The sequence below is a fragment of the Typopeltis vanoorti genome, chromosome 12, assembly GCF_054136105.1.
Source record: "Typopeltis vanoorti isolate ZY-2024b chromosome 12, IOZ_Tvanoo_1.0, whole genome shotgun sequence".
In the NCBI taxonomy this organism is placed as follows: domain Eukaryota; kingdom Metazoa; phylum Arthropoda; class Arachnida; order Uropygi; family Thelyphonidae; genus Typopeltis; species Typopeltis vanoorti.
The window spans coordinates 56,737,668-56,752,624 of record NC_143560.1 but is presented as its reverse complement, the minus strand read 5'-3'; the positions used below and the strand labels follow the sequence as shown (position 1 = coordinate 56,752,624).

The window sequence follows — 14,957 nt, the reverse complement described above, 5'->3', positions numbered from 1 at the left end:
ACTTGCATTCAAAACTATTCCTCTGTGTTCCTAATTAGCATGCATTTTTGGCTATTCTTGCACAATTTGTATCATCCTCTCCTTCCTCCAGTATACTAGACATTTGCTGAATAAATCTCTCTCTCTCTCACACACACGCACATTGCACAAAGCTACTTGTATCAGAGTTCAGAATTAACTGCCTCCATTATTATGATGCTGTGATATCACTACAATAATTAATATAAAAATGTACATTCAGCAATGCTTGCATTGAATTGAAAATACCCAAACTATTTGGTACATGAGGTACACAAGGATCGAGAGTCTTGGATTTGATTATCTCATCGGAGAATATTATTGTAAATGAAGTGATCACTTGGGTGATGGCCAGCCATATCAGAACTTCTTGTGAGAAAGGATTATATGTCAAATTATAAGGTGGGTGATTATGACAAACTCAGGAGGTGGCTTGCAGTTATATCATGGAATGAGGAATTAGGTGGGAAGGAAATTGGTGCTGCTTGGTCAATATTCAGGACCTATCTGTCAGAGGCAATGACTGAGTGTATTTCAAAGGTCAGGAGATGAAATAAGTTAGGTGTAAAATGGATGGCTGAAGAGGTGAAGTATGCAATCTAGAAGAAAAAGGCGTTGTAGGGGCAGCACCCCTACAAGAAATCCTAGGGAGATTTTTCGATGTGGCCAGTAGAAGGAAGAATGGGAGGATGGGGTTTGTAAGTGATAATAGTGAAATGATAACCACTAAAGAGGATATAATAGAGGTGTTAAATGAGCAATTCATTAAAGTAATTCATCCTTGTTGAATGTAACATAATGCAGAACTTGAGAGCAGCGGGAAGAGAGAAAGAACCACTGATGTCAAGAGGGAGCAGAGGTATATGAGAAATTGGCTAAGCTTGATGTCAATTAGGCCATAGGACGTGATGGTATATCGCCATGTGTCTTGAGAGAATGTTCCAGCCTTAGATTAGCACAATTGTATTCCAAAGGAGTGAAAAGAGAGCAAAATTGTTCCACTTTATAAAGTGGGGTGATAGAACTAAGGCTTCAAATTATAGGCCAATCTGCTTGTCTGGAGTTGTGGTCAGGGTGATAGACTATTGAGGACCACAATTCAGAACTGTCTTAAGAGCAGCAGAATTCTTTTTGATGGATAACATGAGTTTGCTAAAGGAAGATCATGTTTTAGCAGTCTGCTTACTTATTATAACAAGATGACAAATGCATTGGACAAGGGGGGATGTATACACAATAGCATACTGTATTTAGATTTTGCAAAGGCCTTTGATAGATTGCTACATGATAAGCTTGTAATTAAATTGGAACAGATGGGTTGGATGGTAAGTAGTGTGTTGGATTGGAGATTGGCTGTTTGATGAGTTGTGTATGGGGGGGGGAGCAGTATCCCAAAAAGAGGAAAGTCACTAGTGGTGTACCCCAAGGGTCTGTTTTAAGGGCCATTGTTGTTTAATTTATATGTAAATGACATCGGGAAGGGCTTAACTGGTGATATATAGGTGTTTGTAGATGATGCAAAGTTAGGGAGTGCTATGGGGAGTAGAATGGATCATGTAACTTTGCAAAAGGACTTGAATAGACTGGATGAATGGGCGAGTGTGTCACGATGTCAGGGTGTAAGGTTTTAAAATTTGAAAGCAGGGTGATGTCTTAGAAGAAGTGGAGGAGATGAAAGATCTAGGAGGTGATGATAGATAGGGACCTGCAATTTTGGGGACATTTGCTAAAATTGCAAAGACAGCACAGTGATTATGACAGCAATGCAGTGAACACTGATATGCAGAAATAAGGATGTTATGATTCTAATTTACAAGATGACAAATTTTCATCAGACCCCGTATAGATTACTGTGCACAGATTTGGTTGCCTGGTTTTCAAAAGGAGAATAGCTGATTTTGGGTCTCTAGAATGTGGAGTATGAGAACAGATTTAGAGCATGCAAATTGTGGAGCCTGGTGGATAGGAGGAAAGGAGGACATGATTGAGACATAAGTTGATAAGGGATAATTACCAGAGTATTATGCATGATATTTTCACAGAATGGCTGGAGATGAACAGGAGGCCATCCCTGGAAGTTGTATAAGGAGGGTGTGAGCAAGACAGGTGAGGAGTAAGTTTTTGCATGGAGAGTGGCAGGTGATTGGAATGCATTACCTGAAAAATGTGGTGAGTCCAGAGACAGTGTATGCATTTAAGTCAAGGTATGATGAGTCCCTTGACTTCATGGAAATCTGATAATAATACTCTAAATTGCAAAGACAATTTGTTTGAGATTTGCTACAGATTGGAGAAAAGATATTTTATACAGAAAATAGAGTTCGACAAAAGTTTATATATCTTCTTTTTATAGCATTGTTACTATGGGAGAAAATTGCATGGCCTCAAGAAAGATCAAGATCAGTCTTGAATACACATTTATTGTACAAATCAAGTAGAATATCTGTATGGTCAGGTATTATTTAGGTCAAATATAAACTATCTTATATCCTAACATTTGGTTAGTTTTACCCTAAAGCAGTAAGACAGCTGAGAAGGAATCTTATGAATAATCTGATGGTGAAAATGCAATTTTAAATACAGATTTTTATACTGAACTTTCTATATTTCAGGTGAATGAGTTTTTTCTGAATTTTTGACATATTTAAATATATATGCAGTATTATTAAATTAATTGATTTTTTTTCTGTAGTATAAATTACTCTTTTGTTAGAGGTGTTTTAAATTTTTGCAAGCTAACTGTATTAAAATTCATATTACTTTATAATCTTGAATATTTTTCTCTCTTTAATTTAGGACTTGGGTTTAGACCTCTCCCTGAACCTAAAAATGTAGACAGTACACTGATTTGGTTCAAGAGTGGAAGCTCTGGTGGTTGGAATTACTGGGTAAATGCTCTGGACAAATATATTGAGGGTAATTGTTATTTTAGCAAGTTTTTCTCTTCTTTCCAATAATTTCATTTTAATTTTCATTTATAATTCTTTAAAAAAGGGAAATAATTTAAAAACATACTTTGTTGGAAGAAAAATTAGTGTGAAAGCTAATGGCTATGAAAACTTATAACAGTGGTTCTTTAGAGAAACTTGTGACATTAAGATTATAACATATAGACACGTTTACACAAGAATATTATATTTAGCGAAATTATTGAAATCGCATATAGGCAAATCACACTCCTTTTTGAAAAACTCTTCTGATTTCCTAAATAAATTAAAAAATATCTCATTACATCCTACTGATCTTATGGTGAGCTTCGATGTAGAATCTCTATATACTAATGTACTTCTCAAAGAGACTTTACAATTACTTGCTGACATCTTCCCACAAGACATTATAAAATTATTTGATTCCGTGATGCACTCTGGATATTTATGTCAAAACAAATTCTACAACCAAGTGGAAGGAACAGCCATGGGAAGTCCACTTTCACCTGCTCTAGCCAACTTTTATTTAGAACATCTAGAAGACGTCCTGTTCTCATCTATATTCTCTCAACCATCCTTTTGGGTGAGATATATAGTTTTCAGTTTGGCCTCATAACAGAGATTCCTTACCTTCCTTTTTAGCCAGAATCGATTCCTTACATTCTCTTATTAAGTTTACTATGGAGATTGAAAAAGACAACAAATTATCCATTTTAGATGTCCTCCTCATCCATTCACCTTCAGGTATTCTAACAACAACAGTTTACAGAAAATCCACTTTCACTGGACGTTATATTCTCAAACAATCTGCTCATCATCCTTATCAAAAAATAGGAATCATAAAATGTTTAATCTGACGAGCCAGAACTAATTGTTCAACTCCTCATGAATTACAGAAAGAACTTTCAACTATCAAACACTACATGAAATTAAATGGCTTGTCCGAAAAGAGTATACAACATCTGTTCAATTCTTACAAGCCAATCCAAAACAAGAATGATTCAATACGTCAAGTTCCAATTCCTTATATTTCCGGGATTTCAGAACCGGTTTCAAGAATTCTGCAGAAATATGATTTAACAGCCACTTATATAGCGCTTAACAAAAAAAAACACCTATTTCCCCCTCTTCTAAAGATAAACGCTCAACTATGTCTCTGCCTGGTGTATATCAAGTTGCTTGTAACTGCAATCTGTCCTACTTTGGACAAACAAGATGCTCTATAGAAAAAAGAATTCAAGAACATCAATCATACATGCAGCACAACAAATCCGATAAGTCTGGATTGGCTCAGCATGGAATAGAGACAAGCCACAACATCTTCTGGTCCAAGACTTGCCTCCTACACAGATGTCGCTATAAATTTGAACATTTATTTAAAGTAAGTACCGAGGCCTTACTTCAACACCCTAACTTGAATCGAAATGACTGTGTATCTTTATCAAAAATATGGGAAAGTTTAATCAGGATAACACATTAATATATATATATATATTAATTTTTTTTTTTTAATTAAGACTTTAATTCTTACATTAGTCTAATATTATTTATAAATTAAGATTATATGAATTTGTGAATTAATATCTTTAATTTAATCATTACTCTGATAAAAAATGTTTTCCTCTCTTTAATGCTTAACGATATAACATCACATGGCTCGTTCTACTTTTGAATGATCAATTGTTGGTATTCCACCTTGTTAAGAACTGTTCCTATGTAGCCACTGAAGATGGTCTGTTATTTTCAGACTGAAATATTTGAAAAATTAAAATATAATATTCTTGTGTAAACGTGTCTATATGTTATTATAACCGTGGTAATTATTTTGCATAAACTATAATTGAAAAAAATTACTGTGGTGCTTATTAACACTATTAAAGTTTAGAAGCTTCAAAAAGGTAAACATGACACATAGGACCAATAGGCATTACTGCTTATGGGCAAACTGATCATTAAAAAAATTATTGTGGTCATCAATTCCTGATATTTTACAGGGTTTTCTTCCAGAATAATGATGTTAGATTAGAGCATGAACTCTTCATCCTCAAATGTTTCAGGGACTCTAACATTTTTAAAGGATTTAATCTCTAAGATTAAATCCTTGAAGAATATAATTTTCCAAGTATAATATACTCTGAAAACAACCAAAAAATGCTTTACTGCTTGTAGTTTATTATGAAATAATCATGTGCATAAGAAAAAATGTTATCATAAAAACTTGTGCTCTTAAATGACTAATGTGGGAGTAATATTTTTCAATTTGGTCTTGTGTTTCATAATTTTGTTGCAACTCTTGATATAGTTATTTCATGCATAATATTTGAAAAATGTTTAAGTTGAAAATTTATCGAATTTTAAACTTGTTACTTCATTGTTACTGAGCTTTATAGAAAGCTTTAAATATCATTAATGTAAATTATTATTATACATGAACCATGATACATTTCAACTATCATGGTTAATATCAAGACATTAACAATGACAGGGGATGACATTCTTTCATAAGAGAATGGAATGAGGAATAAGAGGAGTTGCTCAAAGATCAAAGTTAGTTTTGATCTTTGAGTGACTCAATTTCTAGTCCTCATCTTACTTTTGGTTATACACTGTTAGTAGGTATCCATCTGGATACTGAAAAAAAACAAGGATGGGCTGACAGTTTGGGACTTGACTGACCAAATTGTATTAGATTAACCCATGTATAAATATGATGGTACAAGGTAATCATTTGTCATGCTGGTTTGAGTACTGCACAATTAAAGTCCCTGCTGCTTTTACATGAAACCAGAATGAATTACAAAAACTCAGTAGGAGATTGGCATTATTAATATAAGAAACATCAGTGGAAAGAACTTTTACTAGCAGAATTAAAAAATTACCATGTTGACATAACTGATGTTACTAAAACAGGCAAGATACAAGGGTGGAAAGTTCTTAGCCTAACAATGAAAAAACGAATTTATAATTTCAAAATTATTTTTATTTTTCAATCTCCCTTAAGACTAATACATTTATTCCAGCAATACTCCAGCACCATTATCCCATCCCTATAGTGGTTCTCGGTAAGATCTGCAAAATACCCCTCTACAGCTGCAATCACCTCTTGATTCAAAGAAAAACACTGACCAGCGAGGAAGAGTTTTAGTTTTGGGAAGAGATAGAAGTCAGAGGGAGCCTGAATAGGGTGGATGTTCCAACAATTCATAGTGCAGATAATTTTCCCATTGCCAAAACACCTTTGTGGGCAGGTGCATTGTCCTGATGAAAGATGATTTTTTTTTTCTTCTGCAAACCAGATCTTTTCTCACGAATTTTTTCATCTAGTCTGGTTAAAAGATCGGAATAATATTCCCCGGTTCAAGATAATTAATAAACAAAATGCCTTTAACATCCCAAAACACCCATGCCACATCCCTTTCTTGCTGATGGAACCGACTTTGTCTTTGGCGCTGAACAACCGGTTTCTGTCCACTGTTTTGACTGCTGTTTGAATTCTGGTGTGTAATGGTGAATCCAAGTCTCATCCATAGTAATAAATTGACTCACAAAATCAGTTTTATTCTTATTAAAACGCTCCAAGCACTGTTTAGAGATTTTCATGCGAGTGCATTTTTGATCTGCTGTGAGCAAGCATGGCACCCATCTTGCCAAAGCTTTTTCATATGCAATTCTTCATGCAAAATATATCCTAACATTCTTTTGAAATGCCTATAGTCTCAGCAATTTCATGTACTTTGACTCGCCGGTCATCCAATATCAGATTGTGCACTTGATCAATGATTTCTGTGTTGTTATATTTTTTGGACATCCTTCACATGGATCATCTTCAAGGTTGGTACGCCCATGTTTAAACTTGGCAGCCCATTTCTTAATTGTCGAAAATGAAGGAGAAGAGTGCCCATAAACTTTTATGAACTTCGAATGAATTTCTTTTGGTGTTAAACTTTCTTTTACAAAGAATTTTATAACTGCACAATACTCAATTTTATCCATTTCAAGGGATACAGACAACACTTTTGCTTCCAACAGCTGTATAAAAAACACTACTTGATAGAATGACCTGCAATTTCACATGGATGCTTATGACAGATGTACCAACTTAGAAAAAAAAATCTTGTCGATAGTGTTGCCATCTATGGTCGAGGCCAAGAACTTTTCAGACCACCCTCATAAATGATAACCATAAGAAGATGTTATGCTTAGGCAATGTCAATCAGTAGAGCTTGAAAAGAGTATTCATCTACTCATCTGTGATGAGAGAATTTTTGGTTGACAAAAAAAAAAAAAAATCAGAAACTTCAGTTAAATTGTCAATTTTATTTCTGTAATCCTGATTCTGTAGTATGCTTTGTCACAAATGTTTTTTTTTTTTTCAGCTTACTATTGTTGGGACATGCCGGTTATTACAAATGCCTATTTTTTTTTATTATCATTGATTTTGTGGTAATAGAATACAATCAGTAAGAGAGGATTATGCATATATCATCTTTACAAAGTGCTTATGTATACCACAAAGTAACCAGCTCAATTTTAACGTATAGTAGACTGTGGACAATAGTAATTGCTTATTTTCGTAATCAGTGATAGAATTTATGCTAAACTTGATAAGTTGAAAGAATTATTTGTGTTACCGGATAGTGATGTTTTTTGTGTTAGTTCAGGTTGCAAATATACAGGAGATTTCGAAATATACTATTTAGTTTTGTGCAGGATACAAATGAGCATTATGCAGAAAAAATATTTGTACAAAAGTATGAAAAAATAATTAGTTGAACAGCTTTCAGAAGTGAGCTGGAGATTTAAATACATTGGCAAAAAATAATTTTTAGGTTTAATGGAATTACAACATTTCTATAATTAATTAAATATTAGTGTAATGATTGCATGTTTTGCTTCTATCACAGATGTGTCATGATACAATATGAGGATTGTAATGTCATATGAGCAAGTGTAGTGATTAGATAAGCCTTTATCCGTATAATGGAGCATCCTCTGTGGATGTTATTTGATCCTGACAAAGAGATTGTCATATCTGATTTTTACTGTTAGACAAATAGTTAATGAATCATGGGAATAACACAATCTGTATTTAAGTTTTGTAGAATTGTAAAATATGTAAGTACCAAGAGGAAAGTAGTAAGGCTGTTTACATCATATAATCAATGTTCAGAACAATATGATTTAAATGGGACATTTTGCAAAGCTATATATATATATATATATATATATATATGTGTGTGTGTGTGTGTGTCCTATATTTTAAGCAGTTAGAATTGTGAAGGATGTATGGGAAGATGGTGGCCTCATAGTTAGTTGTTTTGGACATAATCCCAAACAGCAATATGAAGATGATTTGATGTAAAATCATGTATAAGGCAAGAGTGCATACTATCTAGACTGTTATATGTCATCTATAAGAATCACAAAGAAAGTGCCACTAAATGCAATAAAATTGATTTAAATTTGACTGTTTATTTATTTGGATGTTATATTTCTAAAGAAATCCATGTAAATCTTAACAAGTCAAACCAAATTGGACAACTGTTTTGTAACAAATTCAGTAATAAAATTGATAATAGAAAGAAAACCATGAAAGGCATGAATGTTATGCTATCAGTATGTTGCATCTCATTGCCAGGCAGAGACATGCTCCCAATTTTTTCTACTCTCTCCTCTCACCTTCCTTATCCATTTGTTTCTTGCTAGTCTGTTCCACCTCATCTTCTTGATTTCATGCTCTTTCTTTATGGGATCTGAACTATAGTAAGAGCTGTCCATTTTTCACCTTTCATCCTGGGTATGTGACCAGCCCAAATCCACTTTGTTTGGCTGTGTGAATAATATAGATTTTTGTGACCTGTGTAACTATAATATGCATAATTTGAATTATTTTACCTTCTATGCTTCTTTAGGTTCTCAAACCATTTCTTCACATTGCTCTTAGGCACATTCTAAATTTTTGCTCTTTTGTCATAAACCAAGTTATGGTACATTACATCATTGTAATGCAGTCAGTCTTACTTTTTAAGAAAGATGGCAAATCACCCTTCATTTGCTGGTCACCCTGGGTATGTGACCAGCCCAAATCCACTTTGTTTGGCTGTGTGAATAATATCGATTTTTGTGACCTGTGTAACTATAATATGCATAATTTGAATTATTTTACCTTCTATGCTTCTTTAGGTTCTCAAACCATTTCTTCACATTGCTCTTAGGCACATTCTAAATTTTTGCTCTTTTGTCATAAACCAAGTTATGGTACATTACATCATTGTAATGCAGTCAGTCTTACTTTTTAAGAAAGATGGCAAATCACCCTTCATTAGCTGGACTAATCAGTAGTTATTCCATGCTTTGGTTATTATTCTGGATAAGTTTTCTGAATGCATGTTCAAACTGTGGCATTAAAAAGTTTAAGGGTTCCTGGGTCACCATCTGATTAATACTTTTATTAAGGTGAACTATGAAAGTTTCATAGTATAAATCCACCTAATAAAAAGGAGCTTGACATTATTAGCATTCAAGACTATGGACAGAGCTCATTGAAGGTTATGACATTTAAGCAGAATGGAAGTGGAGTTAGCAAAACAGATATCTGATGCCAAGATGGCAAAGAAAACCCAGAGGAAGACCAAGATTTAAGTGGATTGATGCTGTTGAATATTTCTTAGAATGCTGAAATCGAGGATTTGACGGTAATTAGAGATGTAGCGAGTAATATATTAATTTGGAACAAAATTGTCGATATGAAGCTGATAGTGATATAAACTTAATTGAATATTATGACAATGCTCATAATTATGGATCTAAAAGTTAATTTGGAAGGAAAAACAGTTAAAGACCACAGATATGTAAGTTCTGAGGGAAATTATGGAAGCTAATAGCAGATAGCATCAGTTGGAGAATCACAGTAAAAGTGAAGACATTAGAAAGGAACTTGACAACATTATTGTTCAAAATGTGAGAGCAGAATTAATCTAAGATAGTGGTCATATAAACAGAATGAGATAGGAAAGATTAGCAAGACGGGTGTTCAATTGTAGGAAAAGGATCCACGAGAAGATTAAAATATAAGTGTACTGATGCAGTTAGTAATAGATCAAAATCTCATACTAAATAATAGTCCAGCCAAAAGGCTGCAGGTTCAAATCCTGCCATGGCATGGATGTTTGTGATTGTCTCTGAAGATACTAGTGGTGGTGGGTGGTAGATGGCATTGGTGTAGTTAGTGGAGAGAGAGAGACCTGTCGAGTAGGTATCCTCCCTCGATGAGTCTTTGGACTCCCTGGAGATGTTATGTAATAATAATAATAATAATAATGTAGGGAAAAATACAAGAAATTAACCAGCAAAACTATATACAGACTGAAAGCTTAGTTAGCCAATCAATGGCACTATCTTTGGAGTAAATGCAAGTTCCTGAGGCTTCCAGAGAAGGAAGTGTGTGTGTGGGAGCAGTCATCAGTGATGCATAGTCTGCACAGCACCACATATGCTAAAGGTAACTGTGAAATTCCCTACAGGTGTAAAAAGTGGGCACATTTGCTTTGTCTGGTCCTAAATCTGTTTAGCTGGCTCCAGAGGTATTGAGGTAGATTGAATCCTGTAGGTTTGATAGTTGGATCTGTAATCAGGTACTTGTTTGTAGTTCATTTCAGAGTCTTCTCCACCAATGCAACCATCTGGTACTTCCCAATGATGTGTGATGAGAAGGTACTAAAGCTGTTGCATAAATTGAATAGGAATTCTGCAGTAGGAACTGATGGGGATATCAGTATGAATACTAAAAGATGTGCAACTGAACTGGCTGTGCCTTTGACCTGGCTGTATAATTTAGTCTTAGAATAGGTAAGATTCCACAGGAGTGGAAGGAATATATAATAATTCCATTGCACAGTGGTGCAAAGACTGATATGTCTAGCTGTCATCCTACATTAAGGGATAACTGTGTGTTATTCATTATTATATTAAGATTTTTTTGTTGCTCCCACCCACAAAATCTTATTTGCAAACCTATAGTACATTTTGTACCATGGGTGGGCTAAGGATATTTTTTTCTATTTTTATTAATTTTATATATATTTCTTTGTATTTTTTAAAAATTTATTTTTTACATAGTCTGAAAACCATGCTCTAGAGACCAAAAATGGAACTTCAAGTTGAATCAAGGCCTCCAATAAGCAGGGTAGTGGTCTCATACCACGTGATGAAATTCATTTCCCACCTAAAAACAATCGCAAACATCCATACCATGGTGGGATTCGAACCTGCAACCTGTTGGCTACAACCAAGTTACATTACACGATTGAAAAAATTATTTAATTAAGACTCATTTAATCGAATAGAAGTGGCTCTTTAAAGAAAGTTCCAAGGTCCTACTACATCGCCCAATCTTAACCTTAATGATGGACTTTCCATGCCAATAATCTGGGAAATGATTATTAAGAACTATTATGGTTTAATGCTATATAATTTTTTAAAATTTTTTTTATCACATGCACAAACTTATTTGATTCTAATAGTGTTTTCATTTGGCTGTCTTGCAACTGCATCCAAAGATTCAAATCTTATACCTTCATTGTTGTTTAATTTTTAATTTCCAACTGTAATCTGATGATGGTTCATGATACGTGAATTGAAATACCTGTAACTTAATCAGTTTTAATTAGATAATTTTTCAACTGTGTCTTTGTGAACCTTACTATAATAATCATCCTATCAGCATCTCATGAGTGGTGATGAAGATTTTGGAAACCTTGGTAAGAGCTCGCATACAGAAATGGATTAACAAACAATTTGTAATTTTTCAAAGAACGCCATGAGTTTACCAAGGTAATGTTTGAGCAACTTGCTCACATTTTATAATAATGTTATGGTTGAGTTAGATGAGGAATGACTACATCATAGTATTTTTGGACTTTGCTAAGGCTTTTGACTGGATGTAGTATGGAAGGCTGTTGCATAAGTTAGTGGATGTGGGATTGGATTATACTATTGTTGTGCATAACAGAGTGGCTGACAGATGGATATCAAAACATGAATCTGCAAAATCTAAGGTGACCAGTGGTGTGTAGTAAAGGGATCAGTCCCTGGTGTATTGCTATTTAATCTTTACATTAATGACACTGGGAGAAATTTAACAGGTGGCATATGGCTATTTGCTGATGATGCTTATCTTTATACGTGACTGATATTAGAAATGTGACTAACACGAAGTACTTGGAATGATTTGAATAGGCTGGAATTGTGGGCATGTGAAAATGGCTATCAGTTCAATGTTAGTAAAGTTATGCAGTTTGTAATGAGACATTCAGTAGTATTATTATATTGCTGGAATTATGCTAGAAGAAACTGAAACGGATCTTGGAGTTCTAGTTGACAAAGTTTAATTGTCATGTAGAAAACATTTTAAAATGCAACTTAGATTGCATTTTCAGTGCAATCTAAATTGCAATACTGAAATGAACATTGACATTTAAGGATAAGGAAGTCTTTTTTGCCTCTTTACAAGGCTTTGATATGACCTCACCTGGACTGTTGTGCACAGATCTAGTTTCTGTGATGATACAGTGGAAAGGGTATGAAGGAGAGTGTTCAAGATGATATTGGGACTCTGGAATGTAGATTAGATTGAGGACAATGAGAATTTGCAGATTGCAAATAGGAGATAGGTGATATGACATCTACAAATATCTGAAAGGGTCATGAGTGATACCAGTAAATGGTATTGGAAGTTTTTTCCCATTTGGTTAGACTATAATAAATTTAGTTTACTCCTTTATCCAAGTGTAAGCAAACAAAGTTTGCACCTGAAGTATCTTCAGGACTGAGGCAACTTGTGGTAAAGGTGGACCAAGCTCTCATCACTCCTTGTCTCAGTATCTCCCATAATGCAAAGCACATCTCCTTACAGACATGTATAATGCTATGCATTAAGGGAAGGGCCATTACCCAGATTGGTTTTGACCTTTATTGAGGTCTCATCAGTGGGAGCCAGACCCAGAAGTGACGATACTAAGGCAGATGCAATGGAGAAGTCATATTTACCTATACGAGTTGCCAAAAGGTGGTACTACCTTATTATTAAATTACTATGGATTTAGAGAAAGATGTTGGAAGTTTATTTTTCCACTTGGTTAGACTATAATTAATTTAGTTTAATCCTTTATCCAAGTGTAAGCAAACAAAGTTTGCACCTGAAGTATCTTCAGGACTGAGGCAACTCGTGGTAAAGGTGAACCAAGCTCTCATCAAGCAAACTTTGTTTGCTTACGCTTGGATAAAGGATTAAACTAAATTTATTATAGTCTAACCAAGTGGGAAAAAACTTCCAACATCTTTCTCTAAATCCAGAGTAATTTAATAATAGGGTGGTACACCTTTTTGGCAACTCGTATAGGTAAATATGACTTCTCCATTGCTTCTGCCTTGGTATCACCACTTCTGGGTCTTGCTCCCACTGACGAGACCTGAATAAAGGTCAAAACCAGTCTGGGTAGTGTCCCTTCCCTTAATGCATAGCATTATACATGTCTGCAAATAGATGTGCTTTGCATTATGGGAGATACTGACACAAGGAGTGATGAGAGCTTGGTCCACCTTTACCACGAGTTGCCTCAGTCCCGAAGATACTTTAGGTGAAAACTTTGTTTGCTTACACTTGGATAAAGGATTAAACTTCATTTATTACATTAAATGGTATTTTTAATTTTATGGAGGGTGGGATGTGAGGGCATCTGCGGAAGTTAAGAATGTGGTTAAAGTAGTGCAAGCTAGATTTTCTCTTATAGAGTGATTAGAGTGGATTGCCTTTGGAGGTGTCAAGCCTTTTTAATTCATTTAAAAAAAAAACAAAAAAACTTGACAGCTGGTGTGGGTGATATATGCCCTGACTCCCTAGAGGTTTATGCTGATAATAATATTGAAAACTGAAAGTTCAACTCTGAATACTTTCAGAATGTATTATTTGTGGAATGTAGTATACGAAATACAGAAGCTGTGAAGTGACAGAAGAAATATTTGAATTACTGAGTGATCATAGTCGAGGGTGCATCATCTAGTTAGAAAAAATGAAGTGATAAAGTGCTGTAATGATAGAGGTTAAATGGACTAGAGGTGCTTAAGCTATTATAACGTTCATGGGTAAATAGGAATATGATGGGGGGGTGAGAGAGAGAGAGAGTACTGACTGCTTTGTGAAGTGTAAGTTTTGTCTTAGTATTCACTCGCTTCGTATAGTAAAGTGACAGCTGGGTTAAATGGCTACACTATGATATTAATGCACTGGCTACTGATGGAAATTTCTTAAATTGGAGTGGGATATATACTATCCTATATGTGGAATAACAATGACCAATAAACAAACATTAGACTAGTACATTATCACTGGGATTGCAAATTTATCAGCTTTTACAATCACTGGTAATTTCTTAGTTTCAAAAAAAATTTATATTGAAAGCAATCAATAAATATTAATAAAAATTTCATTGAAACATAAACACAAAAAACTTAAAGAAATTAATATTATTAATGTAAATTATGAATAAACAATTTTTATTTTAATGTTACTTTAAAGATAAGGAAAACCTAAACATATATAAACCTAACTCTACATAAACTATTTTTATTTATTTATTTTTGTTTTATTTTATTAAATTTCTAATAAGAATGATCACATAGAAAACATAACATGTTGAGGATGTGGTCCCCTAAATGTGACTTAATTTTTGTACAAATTAATCCAGCAGTGGAAAAAGCTCTCTCAGATATTTGATGCTTGTTGGCCGACTGGTCACATTCAAAACCCATTTTTAAATATTTTTCACTTATTTTTTAATTCTTGAAAATATGTCACTTTTTTCTTATGTTTAGGTCTCGAGTGCTTTTTTTTTTTTGCTTTGGTGTTCAGTTGTCACAGGCCCACATAATAAAACTTAATGGTATAACTAACACTAAGAGGGGAAAAATACATTTATTAAACTGACTAATATTTTGCTGGTTTTCTAGCAAAAT

The 14,957-nt window shown here is 34.1% G+C and overlaps 1 protein-coding gene across 1 annotated transcript in view; it reads left to right on the top strand.

Moving 5' to 3' along the window:
• LOC150100808 (sodium/potassium-transporting ATPase subunit beta-2-like) overlaps positions 1-14,957 on the top strand; it is a 100,964-nt gene that overhangs the window by 45,891 nt on the left and 40,116 nt on the right. The window contains exon 3 of the mRNA XM_090401475.1: positions 2,815-2,934. Coding sequence (XP_090257601.1) covers positions 2,815-2,934 — 120 coding nt within the window. The remainder of the gene's footprint in view (positions 1-2,814; positions 2,935-14,957) is intronic.